The sequence below is a fragment of the Betta splendens genome, chromosome 6, assembly GCF_900634795.4.
Source record: "Betta splendens chromosome 6, fBetSpl5.4, whole genome shotgun sequence".
Lineage (NCBI taxonomy): Eukaryota > Metazoa > Chordata > Actinopteri > Anabantiformes > Osphronemidae > Betta > Betta splendens.
In genome coordinates, this window is record NC_040886.2 from 7,553,711 (window position 1) to 7,580,338 (window position 26,628).

At 47.0% G+C, this 26,628-nt stretch overlaps 1 protein-coding gene across 39 annotated transcripts in view; it reads left to right on the forward strand.

Moving 5' to 3' along the window:
* The window catches only part of mical3a (microtubule associated monooxygenase, calponin and LIM domain containing 3a), a 52,314-nt gene extending 26,172 nt beyond the window's left edge, over positions 1–26,142 (forward strand). For 5 of the 39 annotated variants that reach the window (XM_055509629.1, XM_055509631.1, XM_055509632.1 and 2 more), the window contains 32 exons: positions 38–196; positions 838–939; positions 2,104–2,217; positions 2,457–2,519; positions 2,620–2,733; positions 2,879–2,977; positions 3,338–3,448; positions 3,653–3,754; positions 4,671–4,778; positions 5,047–5,233; positions 5,666–5,760; positions 5,944–6,037; positions 7,883–8,078; positions 8,346–8,617; positions 8,898–8,990; positions 9,634–9,795; positions 10,168–10,230; positions 11,411–11,485; positions 11,586–11,699; positions 11,790–11,863; positions 11,944–13,993; positions 14,078–14,172; positions 14,438–14,617; positions 15,498–15,548; positions 16,288–16,395; positions 17,243–17,336; positions 18,019–18,069; positions 19,006–19,056; positions 21,631–21,696; positions 23,636–23,735; positions 24,139–24,212; positions 24,296–26,142. In XM_055509629.1, the coding sequence (XP_055365604.1) occupies positions 38–196; positions 838–939; positions 2,104–2,217; positions 2,457–2,519; positions 2,620–2,733; positions 2,879–2,977; positions 3,338–3,448; positions 3,653–3,754; positions 4,671–4,778; positions 5,047–5,233; positions 5,666–5,760; positions 5,944–6,037; positions 7,883–8,078; positions 8,346–8,617; positions 8,898–8,990; positions 9,634–9,795; positions 10,168–10,230; positions 11,411–11,485; positions 11,586–11,699; positions 11,790–11,863; positions 11,944–13,993; positions 14,078–14,172; positions 14,438–14,617; positions 15,498–15,548; positions 16,288–16,395; positions 17,243–17,336; positions 18,019–18,069; positions 19,006–19,056; positions 21,631–21,696; positions 23,636–23,735; positions 24,139–24,212; positions 24,296–24,480 (5,502 nt within the window). In that variant the 3' untranslated portion in view covers positions 24,481–26,142. Of the gene's footprint in view, positions 1–37; positions 197–837; positions 940–1,196; positions 1,281–2,103; positions 2,218–2,456; positions 2,520–2,619; positions 2,734–2,878; positions 2,978–3,337; positions 3,449–3,652; positions 3,755–4,670; positions 4,779–5,046; positions 5,234–5,665; positions 5,761–5,943; positions 6,038–7,882; positions 8,079–8,345; positions 8,618–8,897; positions 8,991–9,633; positions 9,796–10,167; positions 10,231–11,410; positions 11,486–11,585; positions 11,700–11,789; positions 11,864–11,943; positions 13,994–14,077; positions 14,173–14,437; positions 14,618–15,497; positions 15,549–16,287; positions 16,396–17,242; positions 17,337–18,018; positions 18,083–19,005; positions 19,057–21,630; positions 21,697–23,635; positions 23,742–24,138; positions 24,213–24,295 lie in introns of those variants that run through there. The other 34 variants (XM_055509653.1, XM_055509654.1, XM_029154374.3 and 31 more) reach the window with 33 other exon arrangements.
* Positions 26,143–26,628: the final 486 nt, after the last annotated feature.

Below are 26,628 nucleotides of genomic sequence, written 5' to 3' on the forward strand. Positions count from 1 at the left end.
ACAAGGTAACGAAGGCGCCTCTCCCTGCGCTTCACAGGAGGAGTTAACCCGGACGGGTCGTGACGACCGGACGTGCGAGAGGAAGATGGACTCGGCCGCGGCGGCGAACAACAACAAGGTCAAGGTCATGGCGACCCAGCTGCTCGCCAAGTTCGAGGAGAACGCTCCGGCGCAGCACGGCGGACTTAAGCGGCAGGTAGGGAGGAAGACGCATGACTTCATCTTAGTCATAGCTGTGGGCTTCTCTCTGTGCCGCTGCTGTTGTCGCACAGTTGTTGCGTGTGTTTTTTTTTTTTCTTTCCCTCAACAGTGAAGGTTTTGATGAAGATGGAGATTTCATTTGAAATGGCAGGACCTCCAGTCTTATGACGGCTGACCTGTAGGCCCCCGTATTATTGAGCTTGAGGCCAGAATGCTAGTGTCGGTCAGGCTGGCCTTTGTTCCTGGGGCATGTAGGCGTCCTCGCAGCGCTGACTGGGGGAATTAGTTTGCTCTGCTGCTACTGAGGACCAACAGAGCCGTGGGAGGGAGGAGTGGGCACTGGAGACACTGGACGTTATTGTTAAAGAGAACTCTCATCTCTGTCTTCAGGTTTTTTATTGTGGAAAAGCTTATTTTCTAGCAGTCGCTGGTCTAATATTATTGAATGGCCTTTATTGTGTAATGGCTCAGACTTTTTATAAATGTTGAATGTCTCACAGTCTTCATTCACCCATGATTTACTCACTTCTACCTTGTCTCTCTCTGCTTGCCTTGACCCTCCGTCATGGGCCATTTCCTGATGCATTAAACGCTCATTCTGGCCCTCTCACTGGCCACGCTTACCTGAACACAAAGGGGGAGTCTCTGCCCAATCTGGACCGCCTCTTCCCCCCTTCCCCACCCCAAACCCCTGTGACTAGGCCAGCGCGCCTGGCACCCGTCCCAGCGTGGAGAAAGGTAAACGAGCAGAGCCGCGTCCCTGTAGCTGCTTAGAGACTAACCCCTAGAGTGTCTAGCTGTATGGAAGGTCCCTGGGGTGAGGTCTAGTGAGAAGAACCTTTCTCCGCTCCAGATATGTTGTGTGAGAGTCTTAACAAGCTCCAGCGCTCGTGTGGCTAACTTAACTGTGTGGGACCTGTAGCTTTGTACCGTGTCTGTGTTTGTACGGAGCGCGTGCTGACGGTCATGTCGCGGTCTCCTCCGTCCCGGTTCAGAGACGCACGCAGCAGCAGGAGCAGCTGAGCTTTCGCTACAAGGAAATGATCAAGTGTCAGACGCTGCGCAGCAGAGGGGAGCAGGTATGGCGTTGGCAGTGCCCACCGGCCCGGTAGACTAGACCTCCAGCACCTTCCGTGTCCCCTTAGCTCCAAGTTCACCTTCCTGCAGATGAAAATAAGTTGATGTTGCAATCCAGAAACCAGAGGAAGGGAAGGAAGCCCCACCAGGTCAGACGGCCTCTCGTGAACCACCTTTTGCTGCAACAGCAAAGCAGAAATGGCTCATAGACATAACAAATAGGTTTTATGTAAAGTGTCACGGGTGTTTATATCCACCTTCCTCCTCTTTCTTGAAGCTTGTTGTTTCTTGTGGATAACCTCTGCTCACTGTGGAAGCACCTGCCATAATGCCCCTATTTTCTTCTTCTTCAATTCCCTGTAGAGAGGTGCGATTTAGCGCTTAGATGTGATTCCCGAGTAGAGATCCGCCGATAACCAGCTTTCCTGTTTTGTTGCTGGTCCCCAAGTCGACTGCCAGCACCAGTTTTCTCCTGCTGATGCTTAGAAAGTTCTTTTCGTGGCATCACTAAACTAAGCACATACATTGATTTATAGCCCTGAACTGTCCTACTTAAATAGATTAAATTCTCTCCTTCCTAAATGTCCTCTCTGCACAGTAGTAGTCTGAGTAGTAGTAGTAGTTGTAGTAAGCTGAAAATCAGCTGTAAAGATGAGGCGTAATCTTGATAATCCCAAGTGGAAAAGTAGCAAGGATTTAGCTTTTGCTGTATTTTCAGCGTGTGCTGTTCTATATTAGCAACAGTTCATCATCTTACTCATCATCATCATCATCATCATCACCATCTTCTGCTGAATCTCCTCTTCCTGTCCGTCATCCTTCAAGGCCAGAGGTGGCGCAGACCAAGTGTCCAGCTCGGCCTCTCGGAGCTGCCCAAAGAAAACCGTTCTGCTCCCTTCCTCCTCCTCCTCCACCTCCTCGCTCTCTCTCCACTCAGAGGTGACACGCACTCCGCTGCCCCGTGTCTGTCTGTGTCAGTCCAGCTCACCAACATGTGACGCCCTGCTAAGCTGTAGACTTCCTTCTCCAGTGTATGGTTGCTGCATGTGCTGTAAAGTAAAAAGGAATATGCGTGTACTGACTAGAGAGGAGCGGTCTTGTTTGCTGCATAATGAGTGCACGGTGCACTTTGTTTTGGGCTGCGATGGTTTATCTGATCATTTTTTACCTTTTTTAAGCGTTTACCTAAAACTCCAGAGGAAGAGCAGCTTGAATACTACGAGAGGCCTGTGACAAGCGAGGTAGAACACAGCCAATGAGTCAAACCTAACAGATGACAGAAATGCATGCAACGCACGGCGCCAAGCGTTAATTCGCCGGCTAAAAGCGCTTCTCTGGCAGGAGCGGAGGCCGCTACACCTGGCGGATCCAGGGCCCATTCACATTCCTGGAATACAGGAGAGGGCTCACTGCCTCATCTCCAAGTTCAGGGGCAGAGCTGAGAAACCACCAAAGGTGAACACCATGCATGGATCATGGTTGGGTTGCGCTCCATGTCTTGGCTTGTACATATTAATACGGGGTCGGTCTTTGTTGTTGTTGTGTGTAAGTTGGCTCAGGTCTAATCCCATCTTTCCCATCCTTCCTCTTTTCCCTGGAGCCTAAAGAAAAGCCGTCCCGTTTCTTTTTAGAGCAGTGGTACACGTCCCGAGGTCTGAGTCCAGGGTCACCGCTCTCCTCTCCCGAGTCCTCCAGAAAGGTTAGGTTTTGGGCCTGTGGGCTGAAACTAACACATCACATTCTCTCTCTCTCTTACGGAGAGTAACCTTTTAATGGAACTTTATCCCTATGAGAACGGATGCAGTCTCTGTTTTTGATATATACAGTACAGTACTCTTAGTAGCTGCAGGGGATTGCTCTCATACTTTACCCACTCGGGCCCAAATGAAAGACCGTCGGCTGGCACCATGACAACAATGCTTTACCACCATTTGTGGTTTGTGCCGCAATCGCAAATCTGTTTGAATGGTGGATTGTTTTTGAAAACCACTAAAAGAATAACTATAGTGTTCCTCTTTGCACATCCGCTGTTGTGTTTGCGTCCCATATTTCCCTGCAGGAGCCAACGGGGCCTCCGCACTCTGCCGACCAAACGCCCTTGTATGTGCTTAGTATTCAGCAGAGGGCCGAGCTACTGGCCTCTCAGTTTGAGGGCAAGCCAGCGCCACAGGTGACATTTCCCAGAAACAACACTCAATGAAGTTGTTTGTTGATGTACTTAATGAAGAGAGACGGGAGTAATATTGTAAATAAGCTTTAAACGAATGCTCACATGTTTAAAATTTATAATAATAATAACTTATAATAATTTTAAAAATAGTTATTGTTATAAGGCGCACATTCCCTTCACGACTTCTCTTTTTGTTTTGCGGAGCCCAAGAAAAAACCTTCCCGTTTCTTTATGGAACAATGGCACCTGGCCCGAGCCCAGGCCTCCCCCGCCTCCCCACCCTCCTCCTCTGACGCCCTGAGACAGGTAGTGGTTCTGCGGCTGCAGGGAATGCTGTGGTGAAGCTAACGCTGCACCTGCACGTGGTCTCTCAGGCGCATCGTGTCACTCAGGACATCACCTCACGCGAGACTTGCTCTAAAATCTGGCTGCTTGATTTCCCGTGGTTGCAGTGAGTGGGTTAGTAAACGGTGGGTGGTGGTGGTGGGAGGGGTGGATGTGCGTGCGTATGTGCTTTTATCCCCGCAGTTAATTTGCAAAGGGTGTACTCAGCAGTGATTCTGGGATGCAGGAGCACCTTGGCACTGAAATGTCTTGTACCCTGTAATAATATACAGTAGCCTCATTCCCGGCCAGTTGGACCGGCCCAGATTCAACAGTAGTGGAGCCACAACTTACTGTAGCACTGCAGTACGACCGCAGCAACCACATCACAGTAGGAGTTTTAGGGCACAGTTTAGCCTTGTACTAAACATGATGTCGGATTTTTAAAATGGACTAAAAGATAATGGTGGTATAGACTGATACTTGCCCACTGGACTTAGTTAATTAGAGCGTTTAGAATGATGCTCTGTCAGCATTTAGCTTTGTTCGTATGTATTATTCCGCATGACGGTGCCGTGTGGGTGGAACTGTATGTGAGCATGCAAATGAGTAATGTGTGATTTGTGTGTGTGTGTGTGTGTGCGTGTGTGCGTGTGTGCGTGTGTGTGTGTGTGTGTGTGTGTGTGTGTGTGTGTGTGTGTGTGTGTGTGTGAGAGAGTGAGCATTACGAAACGTGCGTAAAGAAACATTGCTTTGTCATGATTAACATCCTGTTGGTTGTCAACACCTTCCTGCTACACTTAGTGACCCCCCCACAAACACACACACTCCTTCATGTTCCCATCATTCTCTAATGTTTGTCCTTCTATCTTCTTTTGTTTCCTCATGCTGCTTGTAGCGCTATGTAAAGATGTACACAGGTGGGGTTAGCTCATTGGCTGAGCAGATAGCCAATCAGCTTCAGTCTCAGGAAGAGCCCAAGCCCGTACCTGACAGGAGGGAGTTGGTAAGCCTGCTGTTCCCGGGTGTGGAAGGCGTGTGACTCCACTAATCAGAGAGCGTCGTCACAGTTTGTGTGTTTGCCCGTGAAGTCCCCTGACGTTTAGGTTCCTGCTGTGTTGTAGCCAAAGAGGAGTTTAACGGTGCACCCTCGCCCCTGATAGTCAATAACACTTGACCTGCTTATGGAAAAACCTCATCCCCCAGTCAACAGCCTTGATGTCCGCCAAACCCACCATGCATTTGATGCCTCTAACCTCTCCCTCCACCGACAGGGCTCGCTCAAGAAAGAGTTCCCCGTCAACATCGGCGGCAGCGACGTCTGCTTCTTCTGCCAAAAGCGGGTGTACGTCATGGAGCGGCTGAGCGCCGAGGGCAAGTTCTTCCACCGCAGCTGCTTCAAGTGCGACTACTGCGGCACCACGCTGCGGCTGTCTTCCTACGCCTTCGATGTGGAGGACGGTGAGAGCGGGATGGGCCACACGCATGAGGCTGCTACATATTGACAGGCTTATTACACTGTAACAGTACACACTCAAAATGCACTAGCCACAGAAAATGTTAGCGTCTACTGTAGTTCAGTATAATCCTCTGTATGACACGATGCTGTATCAGAGCTGAGGAAACTCCTGATTTCATATTAGTCCCATCTGGGACGTTTCCATTGTACTCGGGCACAGGCACCAGATTGTTCAGAGAGACAATGTAGCTGTTTCTCACCGCTTTCTGTGGGCCGTAAAACCCACTGGAGGCCCGAACTGACACGCAGTCTGTTTCTGTGGAAATGCTGCAGCTTAAATGGACCCTGTGAGGTGAAGATTTGCTGAGCGGGCACTCTTGGCTTTCTGTTTATTTGTGTCTTCAACGTTTCCCCGTGTCTCCTCTGTCCCGCAGGGAAATTCTACTGCAAGCCCCACTACTGTTACCGAGTGTCTGGCTATGCTCAGAGGAAGAGGCCTGCTCCCTCCCCCGTTCCAAGTTCAGCTAAGGTATCTGCTTTTATTTAGAAGAGGAAATCTGAATTGGCTGCAAACAACAAGGAATTTGTCATTTTTGAATCTTACATAGCATATAAGGGAACCGTTGATCCCCCCTTTTTCTTGTGGGGCCTACAGCACATGAAACCGTTTCACCACTCAGGACTGACGTCATCTGTGTCTTTACTGTTTCAGGAGAACCAGGTGCCCCAAGCTCCTGCGACAACCGTGGATGCCCCCGGGAGGGCGGCGGCGGCGTTGTCCCCCTCGGCCGAGCTCCAGCCCTCAGGTACCCCCATTTCCTGTCTTGCTCCCTGCCGTCTGGCCAGGGCCTTGGGACTCCCCCTGAGCAGGCTGTGCCGCACGCTCTCATGGACCTGCCGCCACATGGCACGCAATCCCCTAAACTTCCCCTTCTTGTGTACCTACTGCATCTACCTCTTCTGCTGTTTCACCATCAATGTCCTGCTCAACCTCCTTTCAGCATGACTCCTCTGTCTCTCCTCCTTCCTCCCTGTTTTTTCTATTTTTTTTTTTTGTGGCTAATGCGAGTTGGACTGTACAGACCTTGAATGTACTGACTTGCCGGGCCTGCACAGTGTTTATGTAAACCTTGTGATTCTTTGTCTCAGTGATTTTTATTTATCGTCTGAGGACACGCATTCTTTCTGTCTCTTAGCAGCTATTGTATTACAGTACTTGTGCCTGGCCAAGACCACTGCACAGTTCTGCAACATCACAACGCTAGAAGTGAATAGTTCAACCTAAATGACTTTATTTATCTTGGCTCGGACATTAAAACAGTATTAACAGTATTAACACTTTTACAACTTGCCAGTCACACCTTTGCTGCATGATGCAATAGTTTTCAGTTCACTTAGAGTGTTAAGGAATGCAATAATATGTAGTTGAGCTGTTTAGACAATGTTTCTCTGCATGTGTTTTAATGAAGAGCCAAGCTTTGATTTGACTGTAACCACCAGTGGCCTGTGGCTACTCTCCTGTAGCGCTACCTCCTCCTGTGTGACGTGTTTCTCTCAGTGCCTGCGTTGTGACCTGTTTCTCTCCTCTCTGTATCCCTCGTACTGAAACTCACCGTACTGTGATGAAGTGCCTGTATCAGTGCTTTTGTGAGCTTTACCTTTCCCCCTTCCTACCAGAGCAGCTTAAAACGTAGATCTCTGCTAGTTTTGCACTAGCGCCTGTGACCGGTTCTCCGCTGCCTTGTCCTCCTGCATCCCTCAGCCTCTCATGCCCGACAGATCACTGCTTAGACTCACCTGAATTTGCTCAGTATAGTGTGCTCTGCTGGCTTTGCTTTGTGTCACGGTTTAAATATATACATGTAAAAAACAAAGTAAGTAAAGTAAACAGAACAGGAAGACCAATAAGTTAACTATTAGAAAGAAAGGTAGTAGTAACGCTAAGATCATATTCACATTATAGTATGTGAGATGGAAGACTATCATTAAATCAACCTGAAGATCATGTTGTGATATACACATTATTATATATCTTTAGGTGTGTAACATTACATAGATGAACTCTAGACTATCTGGTAATGCGTAAAGTTAAAGATAAATTAATAAGATAAATAAAGATCCTCTACCTGATGTTATTTAGGGATAAATCTACTTAGAATCTGCTGTAGCATCAATAGATGGTAGAACAGTCAGTGTTGCTTCTATTCTGTTGAGTCATTGCTTGCTTCGTTGTCTGTTACCTCTTTGGAGAACAGGTGAAGCATCAGGTTAATAAGGGGAAAATAATGCGCCAAAGGCTTATTTTGACCTTGACCTCTTTGCTTATTATCCAGTTCCATTTGAAAAGATAAGTTGAAAGCAGTTTTAAGGTTCGCTTCTCAGGATGGGAAAAAGGCAAGGCACCGAGTTTGTACATATAGGTACACTAAACTTATTGCTGCTTGTTGAAAATGAAAAAAAAGATCTAATGCAATAAATTCAGTTATTAATCTTGAATTTGTGTGTTTTTGTCAGTTTGTTCACTACAAGTACAAACTACTCATGCCCACTGCTTGGCTCCACCTGCTGTACCTGACTCCCGGCTGTGTTTCTCTGTGCTCTCTCCCATCTGCCAACCAACCTACCAACCTCTGGCTCGCCATCGACCGCAGTGGCCGAGGTCAACGGCCTGCAGGAGCCCAGCCTCGCCAAGCGGCTGCGGGGGACTCCGGAGCGCATCGAGCTGGAGAACTACCGCCTGTCCCTGCAGCGGGAGGAGGAGCTGGAGGAGGTGCCGGAGGAGACGCTGGCGGAGCACAACCTCAGCAGCGTGCTGGACAAAGGCACCGATGCAGACCTGGGCTCCAGGTACAAGCCTGTTACTGTATAGGTCGAGTTACAGCTTCGCTTCTCCTCCCAAATGTGATCGTCTTGCTGCCTGGCTCTGCTTTCTTATTTTTGGGATGATTATACAAGACAGGCTTGTATAATGATGACTGTCTTTTCCTGAATTTCCAGCACAGAGTAGGCGATCAATTAAAAGTTAACTAGTGTAGATGTTCGTTTTTCTCCACTACCACTGTTTCTGTTCCTTCCCACTCGTTCTCACACTGCGCTTCCTCTGTTTTCCGACAGTAGCTCCGAGTCAGACATGGAGGAGGAAGACGAGCAGGAAGACCCAGATCAGGAGGAGGCGGAGCAGCAGCAGCAGCAGCACCCTCACAGCCCCTCGGACCTCGGCGGCGTTCCTTGGAAGGAGGCGGTGGAGCTCCACGCCAAACTGAGGGGCGACCCCGCCGACGAGGGGGAGGGCGAATCCCTGGCCGACGCCATCAGCAGGGACGGGGAGATGGAGGAGGAAGTAGACGAGGAGGAGGACGAGGATGAAGAGGAGGAGTCTAGCGACGGTAAATGGATATTTTTACTTATTTACACGAATTGGAATATGGGGGTGTTTTTGTATTGTGTTCAGTCTCCATTTGCCTTTTTTGGGCCAATCAGAACTTCACTTTATTGTTCGTGTCATTCGTGGTGTGTGTGTCTCAAACATTCTTTCCCACCCCTTTTCTCTTCATTACTGACATGTGTTTTTGTGTGTGTGTGTGTGTATGTGTGCGCGTGCACGTGCGTGTCTGTTCCTCTGTGGGTCTTTCTTGTCGTTGGGCCTTTGTCTCCCTCTACTGGCAGAGGGGGATTACTGCCCCTGGGATAGAGAGCTCCAGTCAGGCCTTTGGCTGGAGAAGTACCTCACAGACGAAGAGGATGTTAGTACATTTAAAGGTAGCAGCAGAAAGTGCCTGCGGATTTGTGTGTTTGCAGTGGATTTGAGCGTGACGTCTAATTCTGGCTGGTTTGGGCTTCATTTTTCAAGGGTTTCTACGAAACGGCTTTGTTTTTGTGTTTGTTTTGTCGGTTGCAGTTGTGCTTTTAAAGGTTTTTGCATTGATGTGTTATTTATTTATTTATTTTTGAAATAAAGAACCTCATCTCCCTTTTAAACGTTTGTACATGGCTTTGAAATACTAATCTGAAACGTACCAGAGACTTGTGTTTCTACCCCAGGAGCTGCAGTTATGGTTTGGAATTTAGTAGCACAATTGTTCTGTTCAACGAATGGATGCAGTTTTGTTTTTTTCAGCGTTACATTTTTGACACTAACTTTTATGGTTTGACATTCTTGCTGTTCCGTGCACGCTTCCTCCCTCTGCTTGCCCGCAGATGGTTTTCCGTGGCCACTGTGTTCTAACTGTAATCTCTTTCTCTCTCTTTGTTTTTCTGTCCCCTTCCCTCCTCCTTTTTTCGTTTCTCGTTCTGAACATTCCCTGTCTAATGATCTCTGTCTGTGTCTGGTCATTTTGCGCAACTTCAACACACTCAAAACTTAAAAAAAATTAATGCAACAAACACCAACTGCCTCATTTAGTCAGAAACCTCCAGATCCAGCAGGTCCTGCGGCCTGTGGATCCCCAGGCCATTCCAGGTTTGGTGAGAACACACCTGGACTCTGAGGGGGAGAAGGACGGCCAGCCGTCGGCCGCCTCTCAGCTGTCCCAGCCTTCTGAGCTCACACAGCCCTCCTCTACAGGTAACACACCCAGAGGAGCCACACACCTGGGAAGCGCTGTGGATCAGGGTTTTATTTCACCAGTGCGGCGGCTGCTGTTCTTTTCTCGTCCCATTCATCTCGTTTTGTTCATCTGTGTCACATTTCTTTTCTTTCCTGGAACGTGTACATTTTGCTTTTGATCCTTTTTATTTGTCGTTCAGAGATGCTGTTGGTCCTCTGGGTTGGAATGTTTCAACCATATCCCAGCGCGCCATATAACCCCCCCCCCTTTTTGATTTTGTTCTGCTTTGTTCTTTTGTGTTCTGTTGTGTTCTCTCCCATGTGTCTAACCACTTTACTGTTATTTTCCGGCCATCTATCCCTCCTGATGTTCCGTATCTTTGAATGTAGCCCCTGCCCACACATCCGCCCGACACGAGGCAGTGAGAGTCTGGTTGGAGTCCATGTCTGGAGGTAGCTCGGACCTAAAAGGGATCGTGGTATCCCGTCTCAGAATCGTGCTGTCTCTCTCTCTGTCTGTCAGCTGGCCTTTTTCTGGAGCATGCAGAAACACCTGCACACAGAGTGCATGCGTTTTCCAGCAGCTACACACAAGTGATGTGCTCTCTCGTGGGCACATCTACGCTCGTCTTTCACCTTTCACGATCCTACCTTTCCAAACGGCTGCATTTCCTCCTCGCATACATAGGATGGTGGACTTTAATGCAACATTTATAAGACGGACGAACCATCGAACCTCAAACACTGAGCGCAGTCGTGTTTGTTGCGCTGCTGTTTAATGTGCGAGGCATTTCACATGAAATGTGGTGTTACTCTTAGCGTTTTTCTGTATCTCACACTAACCCCTTAATGGCACTTATGCCTGCACAACGTTGGGTGCATGACACTGTTGAGGTGCTTTATCTGCTGTTTAAAAGCTTGAATGGATGGAGTAAGAGTCCTACGCGTTCATTCGGATTCATGGTCAGCACTTGTGTTCTGGGTTAAAAGCTTAGTAAAGATGCCCTTGTGCCCAGAACCACTGCAGTCTGATGTTCTTTCAGTGTGTGTCTGTACGTCCACATGACAAGCGTTATCTAATGCATTCATTCAGCAGCAGCTCTAGTCAACCTTGTGCTTTTTATTCTATTATTAACGATTGTATAAACTCTACATTTGCATGTTTGCTGATCATCTTTTAACTGGTGCCATTAACAGTTTGTTTGCTTTTGCTTGAGTCTGACATCTTCCATTTGTGTTTTTTCTCATAAATGGATAGATACTAATGCTTAACTGTGACCACTGTCTTTATTTACTAATCGGCGTATACAGGATATTTTTATTTACATTCAAAACCAATTTATTTTTGCCATAACACTTAGCCTAAAGCCTTTTGCTGAAGGAAGATGCCAGTTTTGAAGTCTTTTCATCCTTTTTTTTTTTTTTTTCCAAACCTTAATTTCTTGCTTCACTCTTCCAAATTGGCCCTGATACTTTTGAACTCGGGTGCTTTTTTTTTTTTTTAAGGTTCAGCCTCTAGGCTGAATTTCTGAGAGAAGTTTGATTGTTAGGTAGCTTATAAAAGTTGATACTAAAGATAGAACAAGTTAGCCAGCCGACTCATTTTCCCTTTATTTCCTCTCTGTTCTCTTAGAGCCCTGTGAAGATGACGACCTGGAAGCAGAAGCAGACAGTCCAGATGTGGAGCCTGGCACGGAGATGGATCAGGGTAAACAAACACACACAACTGTGTAGCGTTTACTCGGCTTCGTGGTGGTAATTAAAATGATGTCGATAAATGACAGAGGAGTTTCGTGTTTACATTCCAGATGACATCCCTTCAGATGCCGAGGCTGAGGCTCGTTTACACGCATCGCAGCATCCTGCATCTCTACCTGAGGAAGACAAGAAGTCAGAGAGTTTAGGAATGGCTTCCAGTATTGGTACATGCTCCTTATCTGTTCAAACCAATCATACACATGCACTTCTTAGACTAATTAATATAATAACCTCTCTCTTTTTGGTGCATTTAGAGCCCTCCAGTATCAGCCCAATCCAAAAAGAAGCCATTGTCCTATCACCCCTCCTCCCGCTACAAGAGACGCATGTGAGAAGCTGAGCTCATTAGACTTTTCAAACATTTCTTAGCATTAGCTTGTACAAAACCCTCTCTTTCTCTGTTTACAGATGAAATCCCCAGGCGCTCGCTTTTTTTCAGACCCATTCATACCAGAGGAAACAAAGCCCGAGAGGACAACTCCGTCCCTGTCGGCCCAGAGTCCGCTGTGCCCTTCACCTGCTGCTCAGAGTCCTCATTCTGTCCCGTCTCCTACCGTTGTCTTTTCTGCTGGTCCTGCCAGCGTACAGGCGGCGTCTCCTACCAGCATGCACGCATCATCTCTCCCTAGTTTAACTACGGAATTGCCCACCTCCTCCCTGTGTAAGCCGGCTACTGAACCACCTGTTGCATCTCCTAAGTCTCCGGTCATCTCCCCAATTTGTGCCCAGCCCACCCCTTTGCCAGAAACGCACACCCCTAAATCTCCGGTTTATCCCCACCGCTCCATTTGCCCCCTCACAGGCAACCCCCTCTCCCCCATCTGCGCTCAGCCCTTGACCTGCCGCGAACCGTCCTCGCCTCTTTCCTCAGACTCTCCAGTAAGAACTCAGCCTATCCCTGCGGTCACGTCAACGCCTGTGGCCAAATCGGACGTGAGCACGCCCGAAACCTCGAAGTCCGAAGAGTCTTTAACGGAGGACACTCCGTCCAAGAAGACCGATATCATTGAGGAATTCTGGTTAAAGAGTGCCGAGATAAGGAAGAGCCTGGGCCTGACTCCGCTGGACCGCAGTAGCAAAATCTTAGAGAGGAGTGTGATTAAGACTTCGATGCAGGACCCTACTCCTGTCAAGAAACAGTCTCCAGATATGGCTGAGGAGCCGAAGCCTGCCTTCACTGGCCGCGCTGTCATTCGCAGGATTAACATCACACTTGAAGGTCAGGTTATTACTCCCATTGTTCCTGTGGAGCCCAAGAGTAATGGCTCCGATAAGAGAGACCTCAGCATCAGCTCGGGCTTGGGGTTGAACGGGAGCTTGGCCACGAGCCAGACAGCAAACAGTGGGAGCTACAATACATCGGACTCCGCCATGCTCACCCCGCCCTCCAGTCCACCACCGCCCGTGCCTGCTAATCAGTCTCCGGCTGTGCTCCGGCAGCAGAAACACCAGGCGTCGTGGGGCAACGGAACAGAGTCCGAACGTGCCAAAGAGCCGGCGAGGTCCAAGACTCCTGTTCCTGCACCTAGGACCCAACTGAGCCCCGTGTCTGCGCCCAAGCCCGCGCCCAGGAAAGTGTCATCGCCGCAGGCCGAACCGACGGCGGCACCGGTGGTCGTCATGAGGGAGAAGAAGAAGCCGCGGCCGGCGGAGGTGAGGAAGTCGTTCGTGGAGACGGTGGAGGAGATCCCGTTCGCCGACGACGTCGAGGAGGCGTACGACGAGCGGACGCCAGACGTGAGCGTGAGCAGGTATTACACGCCACCCAGCAGCAAGCCCAGCAGGGACAAACCGCCGCTGCATCTGGCCCTCGCCATGGAGAACGGTAGACCCAATATCCCTGTGAACTCCGCCTTAAAGAGCCAGAGGGCCACTCGGTTCTCTCCGGAGGCCAAGGAGATCGCGGAGGAGAGGATGAGGGCGAGGGAGAAGTCTGTGAAGAGCCAGGCTCTGAAGGACGCTATGGCCAAGCAGTTAACTAAAATGAAAGACTCGGATCTCGATAAAGGCGCCTCGCCCAAAGTCGCCTGGAGCGTCGCCCCAGAAGTTGCTGGGAAAAGTAAAAAGTCCGCAGTGTCTCCCAAGACGTCGGCCGTGAAAGCGCTGGAGTCCAAGAAGGCGGAGACTCTGCCCGAGCGTTTCTTCAGCAGCAACAAGAGCCTGGACAGCTCGGTGGCGTCGTCCGACGGCTCCTCCGCCGGCAAGAGCAAGAAACGCAGCTCCCTCTTTTCGCCGCGCAAGAATAAAAAGGAGAAAAAGGCCAAGAACGACGGCAGCAGGCTGTCTGGCACGGACGAGACGCCGCCCAAGCACAAGTCGCTGTGGAAGGCCGTGTTCTCGGGCTACAAGAAGGACAAAAAGAAGAAGGAGGACAAGTCCTGCCCGAGCACGCCGTCCTCGAGTTCCACCACTCAGGACTCTGGGAAGAAGAAGATGTCACCTGTTGGAAGGTCATCAGGTGAGAAAGCAGATCCAAAATGGCTCCGGTGTCCTCGAATGAATGACGAGCTAATTAATGTTTCTGATCTCATTTGGGTCACAGATTTGAAATTGCGTCGAAACCTGAGTTTCTCCGAGGACTCGGACTTGTCCTGCGACGACGTTCTGGAGAGATCGTCCCAGAAGTCAAAGGCAGATGTGAGTAAAGCTGTTGAGCCTTGCAGAGTCGGGCTGAGCGGACGCACTGCTGCTTTGGAAGTTAATTCACGAGCTCATTTTGGTTGTTTATTTGTGCATAATAATCCACAGCTCTCCAGCAGGTGTTTTTTCCCTATCTACTGTACATTAGTTCAACACAACTTACCTGTGGGGTATTTATTGACAACGTTTGTGGCAAGGCTGCTCCACTGCATCCATTTACGTTTCTCTCTTCTTTAAAACCAATCATTTCTCCCACTCCCAGCGCCACACGGACCTCTTTGACCTAGTGTCGAGCATGCAGCAGGAAGCCGTAAAGGAGGAGAGACTTGAGAAGGAGAGGAGGAGGAGAGAGTTGAAGGAAAGAAAGAGGTTGAAAGAGAGGCTTAACGCAATAGAGCGGGAGAAAGATGTTGATCGTGAGAAGGAGAAAGACGAAGAGGAGGTATTACGCAGTGGAAGCTAAATGATTTAGAATTTCAAATAAACATGTTTGCGATGAGAACAATAATTATTTCATGTTCTGACACTGGAGCTTGCCTCTGGCCTTTGAGGCGGCCTTCAAATTAATCCAAAGTATTCTAGATTGAAGCGATGTTAGTGTGGAAATGTGTTTAGGTTTGTAACGGTTAACAGGCAAATTATAATAACACATTTTTAAAGCTCTAAGCATCATAATAGAACATGAATTGGAAAATCTCTTGAATAACTAAAACCAACAAAACAAAGCTCGTATTGCATTAGTCCAATTTAGCTTTACACAATTTCCATTTGCATTCATTATGCTTATGAAATTCCAAATGATTGGCTCCACTGCTGCTCCGTCTGTGTGCGTGTTTCTGGTGGCTTAGGTCCAGTTCCAGCCTCCGGGACATGAATTCATTAAGAGACGTTAAAGTTAAACGCTGACAGGATTTGACACTTTTTTTTTTAATTTTCATGTCTATTAGTGTGAATCTGAACCTATGATTATAAACAGCAGCTGGTGGTTAAAGCTGCGTCCTGGACACCTCTAGTCTGTAGGTGTAGTTTTCTAGCTCTGTGAGTATATTGTTAGTACTTTTCTAGTATGACTGTGGCTGATGTTGAATTAACATCCTGTAGATGTACTAAATGTTGCTGCACCCTGTCATATGATTTTTCCTTTTATGTGGGGTATTAACATTGCCTGTTTTTAATCGTACCTGCTCCATTTATGACTTTTTAATTGCTATTTTTGTTGTTTTAATTTAACCAACTTAACAGAACCATTAACCATTTTTAATCATATCACCTTTATCGTGTTTCTTTCCTCCCCTTTTTTTATGTTTTGTCCTCCCCTCAAGTCCGTTTATGTCCCTCATGCACTGGCGTTCAAGAGATCGTACGCCACAAAGGTAGTATTACACACTTTTCCATTTCGACGCACCTCAACCTCCATCTCCACCCTGCCCTCCGGCTCCTTCGCGCATGTTCCAGTAACTGTCATAACGCCACCGTGTGTGTCCGTCTGGCCTCCAGCTCATTGTCCTCTCTGGGTGCATGTGACACTCGGACCCACCCGCTCACTGCTGCCATCCACTCTGTTGAAACATAACTTTATTCCAAACCGCGCTCATCTTTCCGGCCCCAGTTAACACCTCTGCACCTCGGATGCTCCTCTGACGCGCATCCGCATATCTGTCACTGTGGTGCTGCATTGACTCCAGGCTGCCTGCTGATTTGACTCTTGGCGCATTTTCCTGCAAACCTATCGTGTCTGTCTCCTGATTTACTCCGGCTTCTCGTGTCCTCACAAGTCGGCTAATGGGGGCAAACACCCTGCTTGTTCCATACTGTGCTGCCTACGTTTGTGAAAGACATTATAATGTAAAGAGGGATTCAACAGCTGAGAGCTGCAGCGAAGCTGATGTGTCACATCTTGTGTAGTATGTTTTATCTTTAGCAGTTCGATTGCTGTAGTTGGAGTAGCCCTCTAGTCCAGTGTTGCCCTCCACCTTTTATAAAACATCGTTCTAATCGTTTTCCCCTCCCTCCTCTTTTTCCTGAAGTCCCAGGCCCCCATGAAGCCAAGTGCACACATTGACAGCTGTCGGATGAGACTCCTCTGACTCCTGTTTTTTATTGCTCTAACAGAAAACCTACACAGAGGAGGAGCTTAACGCCAAGCTGACGCGGAGGGTCCAGAAGGCAGCGCGGCGCCAGGCGAAGCAGGAGGAGCTCAAGAGGCTCCACAGAGCCCAGGTAATTGATGGGCCCGCACCAGCTTCCCACTGTTACAACTGCAACCTGAAACACTGGTGCATTTAGTAGAAAACGAAAAGGAATAAATGACAGAGGGCGATTATGCTCCTGTCTGTCGCTCTGAAATGTCATTTCTTTGCACCACGTGACTCAGCCTTCCTGGATTTAAGCCAAACTCCTCCTCGGCTGCACAGTTACGACATCAGTCGGATTCCAAAGCTGAGGTCCTAGTTCACTGAATCAGCACTGAGTTTTGCTTCCTTTTAGCGGCTTATTTAGCTCCTGTTGCTGCACGGCGCTGATAAAGTTCAGCATCGACTCCAGAGCCTCTGAGGGGGAAAAAAACCCTATCAAACGAAGCCTGTTTGTGATTAATGTTTCACCTTCACACCAGTTCAACCACTAGTTATCTTCTCTTAAATTAGATGAAAAGTGTATTTTAACATTCACAGATTAAAGTATGTGGATGTAGCAGCAGCGGCCGTTTGATTCTGGTCTTTTATACGGGCAGGCTCACCTGTGTGGCACCAGCGAATAGTATTTTTAACGCTCATCAGAGCAGACACTTGGAAATTCCAGCTAATTAGAGCTACTCCCGCCGCAGCTATACAGATTTATTTTTAATGAGCGTAAATTGTTGCATGGGAGGAGAGTGAGCCGTTACCCCTGTAGCCGCCTCCCTTGGAAAGTTTGTGGGACAAATCGGTTGCGATTGGCTGCAGGTGTTAGTGTTCCGCGCGGCCGTGCGTGAGCGCCTACGTGGTTCTAATGTCCGGTCCTCGTGCCCCTGCTTGTTTTCCGCATGTGCACATCGCGCCGGTCGTGACGCCGCCGCTTGTCTGCTCAGATCATCCAGAGGCAGCTGGAGCAGGTGGAGGAGAAGCAGAGGCAGCTGGAGGAGAGGGGCGTGGCCGTGGAGAAAGCTCTGAGGGGAGAAGCAGGTAAGCGCTCATCACGCGTAGCTTCAAACTTTGCTTCTCAGTCAGAGAACCCGAGCACAAGTCTCCTATTATCAACAACTTAGTGGTTTAGTAAAGAGTGACAGTTGAGTCTTATCTTTATTCCTATGCTGACTCTGTGAGACCATGTTTTATCTGATATGACCTTTGCCTGTTCTAGAGCTCCAAAGGGAATAGGGGAACCCTGTTAATGTTTAGGGTGATGTAACGTCCAGTCACGCTGGCCCAGAGGAGCAGACCCCCTGTGGTCGCTCAGCCTGAGTTAAATTCACTGTCTGCGTTCAGCAGCTGTTCAGCTCTGTAGCGATTGTTTTCCTGTGGTAATAAACTCTGATTGGTCTTGACAAGGGACTATCACAGACAATATACGTCTGAGGAGAGGAATACGCTGTTACCAGACGTAAATGTGCGCAGCAATAACACATTATTTATTGTGTATACAACAATGTGAGTAATGACTGGGGGTTATGCAGCATACAGCTGTCAGTGGGTTTCATCCTCATCGACCTAATGGTCACGAGGGCTTTTATCATCCACTGAACCCAGATTTAATTAGCTCATTTTTCCCCAGCAACTGAATAAACAATGCACTTTTCCCATTAGCTGTTTTTTCTAATCACATGTCTGAGCTTGTTTAACTTGTTTATTATCTACTCTCTTAAAGGGATTTATAAAGGTACATATACTTTACCCAAACAGCACAAAAGAAGATCAGGTATTAGCGCTACGTTAGTTTTTTTTTTTCTTATCTTTATGACATGTGACACTGTTACATGGGACCCATTTGTGGTGACACACTGCAACACCGTTCTCCATCTCCGAACATCTTGGTCTCTGTTTGCCCATGACATGTCCGCCATCGTCCGTCCGCGCTGCATGACAATCAGGAGAATGTGTGTCCCCACATAGATTTGTGTGTGTGTGCTCATTCTGGATGTGTTTCGTCTCTCAATGAGGAGAGTTTCCGTGCTCGGATCCAAACTCACGTCACGTAACGCTCGCCCGAATGCAATCAGAACAGAAGAAATCAAATTTAAATTGGTTTGCGGGCTGACAAGTCCTTCTAATAGGAGCTTGTCCGCGAATGTGCGCTGCAGCTGAGCAACTCGACACAGATGTTTGTTGCGATTTTATTTATCTGTCGTGGCAAAAAGCAAAGCAGACTTTTGTTTCTGACATTATCTATTACACACAGAGGTTTCACTTAACACTTTGCTACTCTCTCAGTCTGAAATAAATAAGCATTAAATTAATATGATAATGTACCTGAACACTGGTGCACACAGATTCGATTGCTCGTAAGTGGGGGGAAAATGAAAGATTTTCCTCGCTGTCCTACAACTTCGAATCACACGCGAAGGATGAGCGAGTCATCCGGCAACGCTGCACTCGAAGTTCAGCAGAGCCAGTAAACAGCAATACAGCAAATCTATGTAGTGGTCTGTAATGGATATGCAATGCACCACACTGTGCACTGTGGTGAGTACCGACGGACTCTCTTTGTTCTGAGTGTCGCTGCAGTGTGTCAGTGTGTGTGTGTGTTTGCAAGAACATGCATGACATTGTTTGACTTGTGCGTGTGTGTGTGTGTGTGCCCAGTTTGGGGCTGTTTGAAATAATTCCTATCTCTAATATATCCCTGTCGTTGTAGACTATTGGGGAGATTCTAATTACAGTGAAATCCTGGACTTGCATCTGGGCGGTATGTATTTCAACCTGTCGCTTTAGAACTGACCTAATGGCTAAACCCAACCTGCACCCCCACCCCTCCCCCCACTCCTGAGCCTTGTACCTGTTTTACTCTACCTGGCTGGCTAGCTCTTAGCCTCGCTGCCATAGTTTTCTGCTCCGACTCCCTCCCTCCCCCACCTCCTTCCCACGTTTCTGTACCCTCATTGGATTTCTGCTCCAGACTCTGTGTACATCAAACAAAGATCACACACTTGGCCTTATGCTCCCCTCTTAAGATCATCTTTGATCTCTATAAACTTATAAAATATTTATGAATGAATTAATGAGTAACTGTTGTCACTCCTCTGCATGCAGACTAAGATTCAAGTGCAATGTAGACACGAACATCAATGTACATCAGTGTGTCTAAAAAAACTGTGCAAATGCTGAGAACCTAAGAACAGCATAATAATTCTATTTACTATGTAGCATAGTACATGCAGAACATCCTCATTAGAGATAAACGTGCCAGAAATTTTAAAACCAAACCAACTGTTTGTCAATCAGAAGCAACCACAAATTGGTTTGGGTTGGGGAAACACTAAATGTAAGGCTCTCAGTACATGAGATTTGTTTTATTGTTAAATAAATCACACAGATGCACATATTCAGATCTTTACCACAGAAAGAGTCTGGATGCAAAAACTCTCAAAGTTTCATCCAATCTTTTCTTTTGAGCTTTTCTTGATATGTGATTGTGTTTGTTCTCATAACATTTGTCCAGTGATGCTAAAGAGGCACTTGCTGCATAATCACACTGACCCTCTGTGCATTTAATGCACTGCGAAAGCCGCCTTGCACTTGATCCGCCCGCCTCCCCTCTCAGCTGTGCTGCCATAGCTCCTTCCTGTGCTCCCCTGACTCTCTCATACTGCTCAGTTGCACAACTACCAAATTGTGCGTGTGTGTACTGTATGTGTGTGTGTGCGTGCTCATAGACATTGCTGCAACCCTCCCTGTGTAGTCAGCAGGGGTCACCCATAACCGTGTCCGTCGTGTCTGGGTAATAACGTGCGTCTCGTGGTTTCTGCTCCGACTGTGGAATGCATCCTGTCCTGCTGCTGCTGCAGCGTCGACAGAAGCTCTCCACAGGAGAGACACAAGGTGCATTTCTACATATGTGGGCAGAGCTTGCGCTTCTGTGTGGTCGTGTCCCGCTGGTTCAGCCGCTCATCAGACAGCAGATTGTGTGGAGCTCTGACACACACACACACACACACACACACACACACACACACACACACACACACACACACACACACACACACACGTGAACGGTACAGTAAGTGCACCGTGGACGTTTTCCACTGGTCGACCAGGTTGTTTTCACGCCTCCGCTGTGACGCACTGACGGATGGAGGCGCGTGTGCTCCTGTGGTCTGTCCCATCGCTGTGTTTGCAGTATAACAAGCCACAGAGGGAATTTCTCTTGGGCTGTATGAACGAATTGGAGGTTACGAACTTCAGCGTGTGTTCAGGATGAGTCTTTTTAAAAAGCATTTGATTGTCACCTGGCAAAAATGTAGCCTTTTGACTCAATAACCCAGTTTTGCACAGCTGTCACTGATTCATCAGCATACAAACTAAAGGGATAATGAGAAGACTACTCTACAGTTTTGTCATTTTACATCAGATTCCTTCATCTAATAATTCCTGTGTAATTATTGGTTTATGGAGCGTTTAGAGGTAATGGTGCGTTTCATGTCTCTGCAAAAACATAAAAGTTTACTGGCAGATTCTGCATTTTTTCTCTGTGATGGTCCCTTGTTGTAATTAAAAGCCTTTTTACTCATCCAGCTTTCACCCACGAGCCTACAGTACGAAGCTTCATTTAATCTTCTACCTGTTTAATGTCGTTAGGACCTTATTCCTCTTTTTCTTTTCGACTTAACCTGTATTTTACATGCTTTATTTAAGGATTTGTAAATGTGACACATTATATCTAACAGGTGTACAGTGTGTTTAAAAAGTGACAAGTTAAATTTTACACATGGCTACGATTCAAAGTCGCTAATTACTAGTTGAGCTCAGTGGAGAGGCTGAGACACGCTCACAGGCTTAGAAGTGATCAGTAACGGCTTTAATGATAGGATCCAATCTTTGTGCGCTGACAAACGCTGGCCATGTGCGCTGTGTAGGCTGGTGCCTAATTGGAGGTTATCTGAAAAGCTGCAGATGTAGGATCAAACAGGAGGACTGTTTCTCCTTTCTCCGCTTCAGGTCTTTTCTGTTTTTCTATTTTTTTACCCCTTCTCCATCCCTCACACCACAAGGCTGATCTCTCCCACCTGCTCTCTCTAGGTGATTTGTCTTCTACCTATCAGAGTTCCTGCCTTCCTTTTGATTTTCTCGTCAATGTTCTTTTTCTTTTTTCCTTTCGTTCGTCCCCTTCCTCCCACACCCTGCGCCCTCTGCTCTTTCTTTTAACATCTCTGCTCTTTTATATTCTCCGCTCTCTCTCTCTCTCTCCCTGTCTCTCTCCCTCGCCCACCTATCCACCTCCCTGCGTCACTCCCTCACCCTCTTACCCTCTGTCTTGTGGAAGTTGAGCCCTTTGTGGGGAGGCCACGCCGAAGACCTTTCTCCTTCTGCCCCTGCTGTTCCCTGGAAGGTAATGTAACCCTCGCCGCCTCTGCTGACGGTTGTCGAGGGGTTACCATGGCGACCGTTGGGCTCTCCAGAAACGGGCTTCCTCCCTCGCCCCCATCTCTCTCCTCTTCTTCTAGTCCTCGCTGTTTGTGCTTGGTAGATTTCCCCAGAAACCAAAGTCTCAAAATAAAGATTTAAAATTTCAAATTAAAAGCACAGTTTGTGATGTGTCTAAACAGGTGGTTCATTTTTGTTGCCTTAATTTTGTAGTGTGCAGCTGATGGATAGATGCTGGAGAAAAAAAAGGAACACTAGTGGCTTGTTTTTTTTTTTTTTTTTAGTAATATATATATATATATATATAGAAATATGCCAAATATGTGGAAATATCTGATGAGCTTTTACTTTTTCTTTAATTTGGCAACTGTGTATTTTTAGACTTGCTTTAATAAATACAGACTAGATTGCAGAAGTTAGGCAATAGGTGGTTCATCCCTTCCCCTAATAAATGCAACCTCAGCAATATGAAAATAAACTGCCCAAATAGTGGAAGTGTCCATGGCCCAGACATTATATTGACTCCTATATGAATTAATAGAACTTGTGTTCTGATCTATCCATGGAAGTATTGAGTTAGAGAGGATTTATTTCACATTGGCCTGAAGGGGAAACTACTTTGCTCTAGTGTGTTTTAATTAACAGCATGTGTTTCTGTTTGCCTTAATGATTCATAACTTGCAGAATGCGTTCTTGCCGTGGTGTTTTTCGGGAATTTGGGACCTAAGGTTCTGAGGAGATGTTAAAAGTGTCATGTCCTCATGAAATGACACCTCTATAAAAGGACACACCGTGGCGGTTACCGGGGACGGGGTCATCTCGCGGGCAGGTTTGCGGTTGACGGAGCTAGAAACCTGCATGGTGTGATCTGGTCTTTGAAATATTCAAGCCTTACACAAAACGCGGCTTAAAAATTAATGGATCATCTGGTTCGTTTCTGCGTCTAACACCTGTCAGTGGAACACGTCGCCTGTTCTTCTAGTCCACGTGAAGAGACATGTTTTTGTTTTTGTCTGCAGCCTGGTTCTGCGCTCGTTTTATTGCTGCTGTTGCTTGGTACCAGCGGCTCTTTTCCCCTTTGTGTCTGGAGCCTTGAGCTGAGGCTTGGTGGCAGTGGAACAGGTTGAAATATAATGAGAAACAAAGGAAAACATCCATTGTAGGTTAGGGTTTGGAAACCCAGGCTCGTTTTTATAATTCCTCCTTGTCTCCACATTGTGAGCCGCTCATCTCCAGCTTCCTCTCTCTCTCTCTTTTTTTTTTTCCCCTTGTCTGTTAATTAGCGAGAGCCGGCCCCCGAGACCACAGACATGCGCTTTATGTGTGTACGATTTATTGTTTTTCGTTGTTGTTTTTCAAGACCCTCCTCTCCCACAGCTAAGTATGTCACGCGGCGTCGGGCTTGGCGCCACCTGCTGCAGACAGATAAATGAAAGCATGTAATAGCAGACCTTTTTCAAAGCGCGAGGCACTGACTGTACGACTGCAGCGGTGCCACGCTCCGTCTGCACAGCCACAATGAACGGACATGCTTGGCAAGAACTTTGCTATCTGTATTCATTGACAGGACATCCCATGTGCATGAGCTATCGGCCTTTAGTTCAGTGCCTGATAAGAGAGCAGCTACTTCTGACTCTGTGTGTGTGCATTTATGTGTGTGTGTATGCGTGTGTGTATGTGTGCGTGTTCACCAATAATGAGACCAGGGGCTTCACACCATCTTCTGGGCCCGTAATTCCAGCGCCTTTGACCCCGTTGGTGTCGTGTCCGTCCTCCCACCACCCCCTCGCTCAGCCAGGACACCCTGGCTCGGCTTTCGCTGCGTTGTCTGTGTGATATCAGCGTTGGGGTACGTCCGCTTTGGGCTTCTCACCTTGGGTTTTGTGCTTCCCCCTCTCCCTCAGGCATGGGCAAAAAGGACGACCCCAAGCTGATGCAGGAGTGGTTCAAGCTGGTGCAGGAGAAAAACGCCCTGGTCCGCTATGAATCAGAGCTCATGATATTGTAAGTAGTTGACTGTTGAAATGGATGAACTGACCAGTCATATTTAAGAGGTATGGCTTCGCTGTGGCTCGTTCATAACCCTATGCCGGGGGTGCAAGCAGCCAGTCAAACCTGGCATAAATTACCCAGTGATAGAGTGACATACTGTACTGACAACTGAATGCTGAGTATTATTAATATCACATCATAAGCTTAAAAAGGTTAAATTGCAATATATGATGTGTGTTCACATCTATGGTCCTTTTTTAGAAAGAACTTATTAAATTATCAGATTTTTTTTGTTGGCAAAATGGCTAATAATTATTTCAAATCCTGCATCAATAAATAAAGTGAGTTGAAGGCATTTTCTAAAGCTGTAATTATTCAGTGTAACAAACCTCCCGTCTTCGTTTCTGCCTGCAAGCGCCAGGGAGCTGGAGCTGGAGGACCGACAGAGCCGACTGCAGCAGGAACTCAGGGAGCGCATGGCCGTGGAAGGTGAATGGAGCAACGCCAATTAGTCGACATTAGCCGTTTCTTTGCCGTCTGTCTAATCCTTCATGTCCCTCCGCCTCTGCCAGACCACCTGAAGACCGAGCAGGAGCTGGCGCAGGAGAAGCAGATCCTGAGCGAGATGCTGGAGGTGGTGGAGCAGCGTGACGCCCTGGTGGCCCTGCTGGAGGAGCAGAGGCTGCGGGAGAAGGAGGAGGACAAAGACCTGGAGGCGGTCATGCTCTCCAAGGGCTTCAGTCTGAACTGGGCTTAGCAGGGAAACCATTGCTCATCAGGTTCTGAGAACAGGGTCCGATCGGGGGAAACGCCGCCGCAGGCGGCCGAACCCAAACGGTCACACCTGCAGCACTGAATGTGTCGAAAGGTTCACAGACGCGTGCGATTCCTCTGACGTGGAAGAAGTCTGCAACGTTTACATGTCCTCTGCCCAACGGCGGCTGCAGTTAATCACTCGGCGGCTTTCGCTTACGCTGCCTGTCTGCGGGCAGAGGGTACGTCCACGTCCCAGCCTTGAAGTGGGAGACGGAGACTCACTCATTATCTAAAAGGGAAGAATGTGAGTTCAGTCCTGCTGATGTAAAGAATAGTGTTTTTTTTGTGTGTGTAATTGTGTAGAGCGAGTCGCTTTTTTTTCAGCGGACGGAGATGCCCTCGTTTTCTGAAAGAACTGCTGCAGAGGTGTGTTAAATGCTGGAGTGATGCCTCCAGGCTTAGTGTTTTTCAATCTGACTCTAAGAAGGACATCATCTCTCTCTAGCGACTGACTTTTCACATCCTTATGAACCACAAAGACATCACAAAAGGCTGCACTTCCTCTATTGTTTTTTTTTTTTTACCCACAGGGTGTTTAAGTCAACACTAGGAATCCATTAAACAAGGCTGTGTATTTTATATATTTATTTTTCTTAGCTTTTAACAGAACGTTTTTTTTTTTTTTTTTTTTTTTGCATTCACAGGAGAGTGCCCATAATTTCACCATCTTGCACTATTGCGTAACTTTCACGCCCCAACAGGCCGTTGCACGTCATGAATTCAGGCTGCAGATATGACATCCTGCAGTATACAGTACTGTATGTGAGCATCATTAAACATGACCTCTCCCCGAGACGCCGTTGGTTCCGTTGGAAATCGGTGCATTTGTTTTATGCCTTCCACTATGGTAAAATTGTTTAAAAAAAAAAAAAAGAAAATGAATCGTGGAGAGAACTGTAGTTGACCATTCAGATTCATTTCTCCCACATGTAACGGAGGTGGCATCACTCACATGGTGCCACAGGGAAGTCTGCGACAGAACACCGCAACAGCGGAAACACTACACAACACGTGCATCAGTACAGGGCAGTGTTCATATTTCACTCTTCAACAAGAGGCCTTTTTCATTGTCATTCTCTGTACTTATGTTTTATTTTTTTGAGTTTACGTGTTTTTGAACTAGTCCCACTGGAACTCAAGGTTGTTTCTTTTTGTTTGTTTTTACAGCAGGTCCTAAAACCAACAAATCGTTTTAGATGGGAAGCCTATCGGATGCAAGGTGCTTTACAAACCTTCATCAAACAGGAAGTCAACTCGAAAAGCCTTTTAGTCAACTGTATAGAACAAAATACACGAGTCCAGGTGGTCACTGCTTTACAGCATGGAAAATCTAGAGGTTCTATTTATGACTTAGAGCTGTGAATAAAAGAACTTACATAATTTTAAGGGTTGTTTAAGGTGGCGTGTGTTACGTTTGACATGATTGTATTGATATTTATTAACATGTGTGCAAACTGTATAATATGTAAAGAAGATGAATCCTAATTTTTAAACTGTTCTGTTGACACATGATCTGTAATGTAAATGCTTTATGTAGCTAAATGCATAAGGACATTGGATGTATGCTGAAATGGCAATAAAACCATGCAGTTGCTTTTTTCAATGTCTGTCAGCCGAAATCTGACTTTTTAATTTAAAACAAACAAACAAAAACAACTGAATTATAAGATTAAACCATTTGATTATCTCTACTTATTAGAGGTGTAGAGTAGCTGTACTCTCACTGCCGTTAAGAGCTCTGATGATCATTTCTACTTTTCTAGGCTGAACCTTGATGATTTATGCAGAAACAATTATATAAGATGACAAAAAAAGTTAACTGTGAACCCAGACGTATCTTATGTAATCCAGTCACACTATGCTGCTTTAGAACACTGTGGAATGATAAACTTCATGGCATCTGTGATAAAGCTATTACAGTTAGTTAGTTTGGTAATTCGTGATTTACTGCAATAATTGAAAAAAACCTCCACAAAATAAAAGCCCATTTTTACCCATTCTTGTACCTAAAGCTGCCAGTAAGTATGACATAAAATACTATATTCAAGATGAGGTACTAAGCAGTAATCTGAAGTCACAAAGTAGAGAA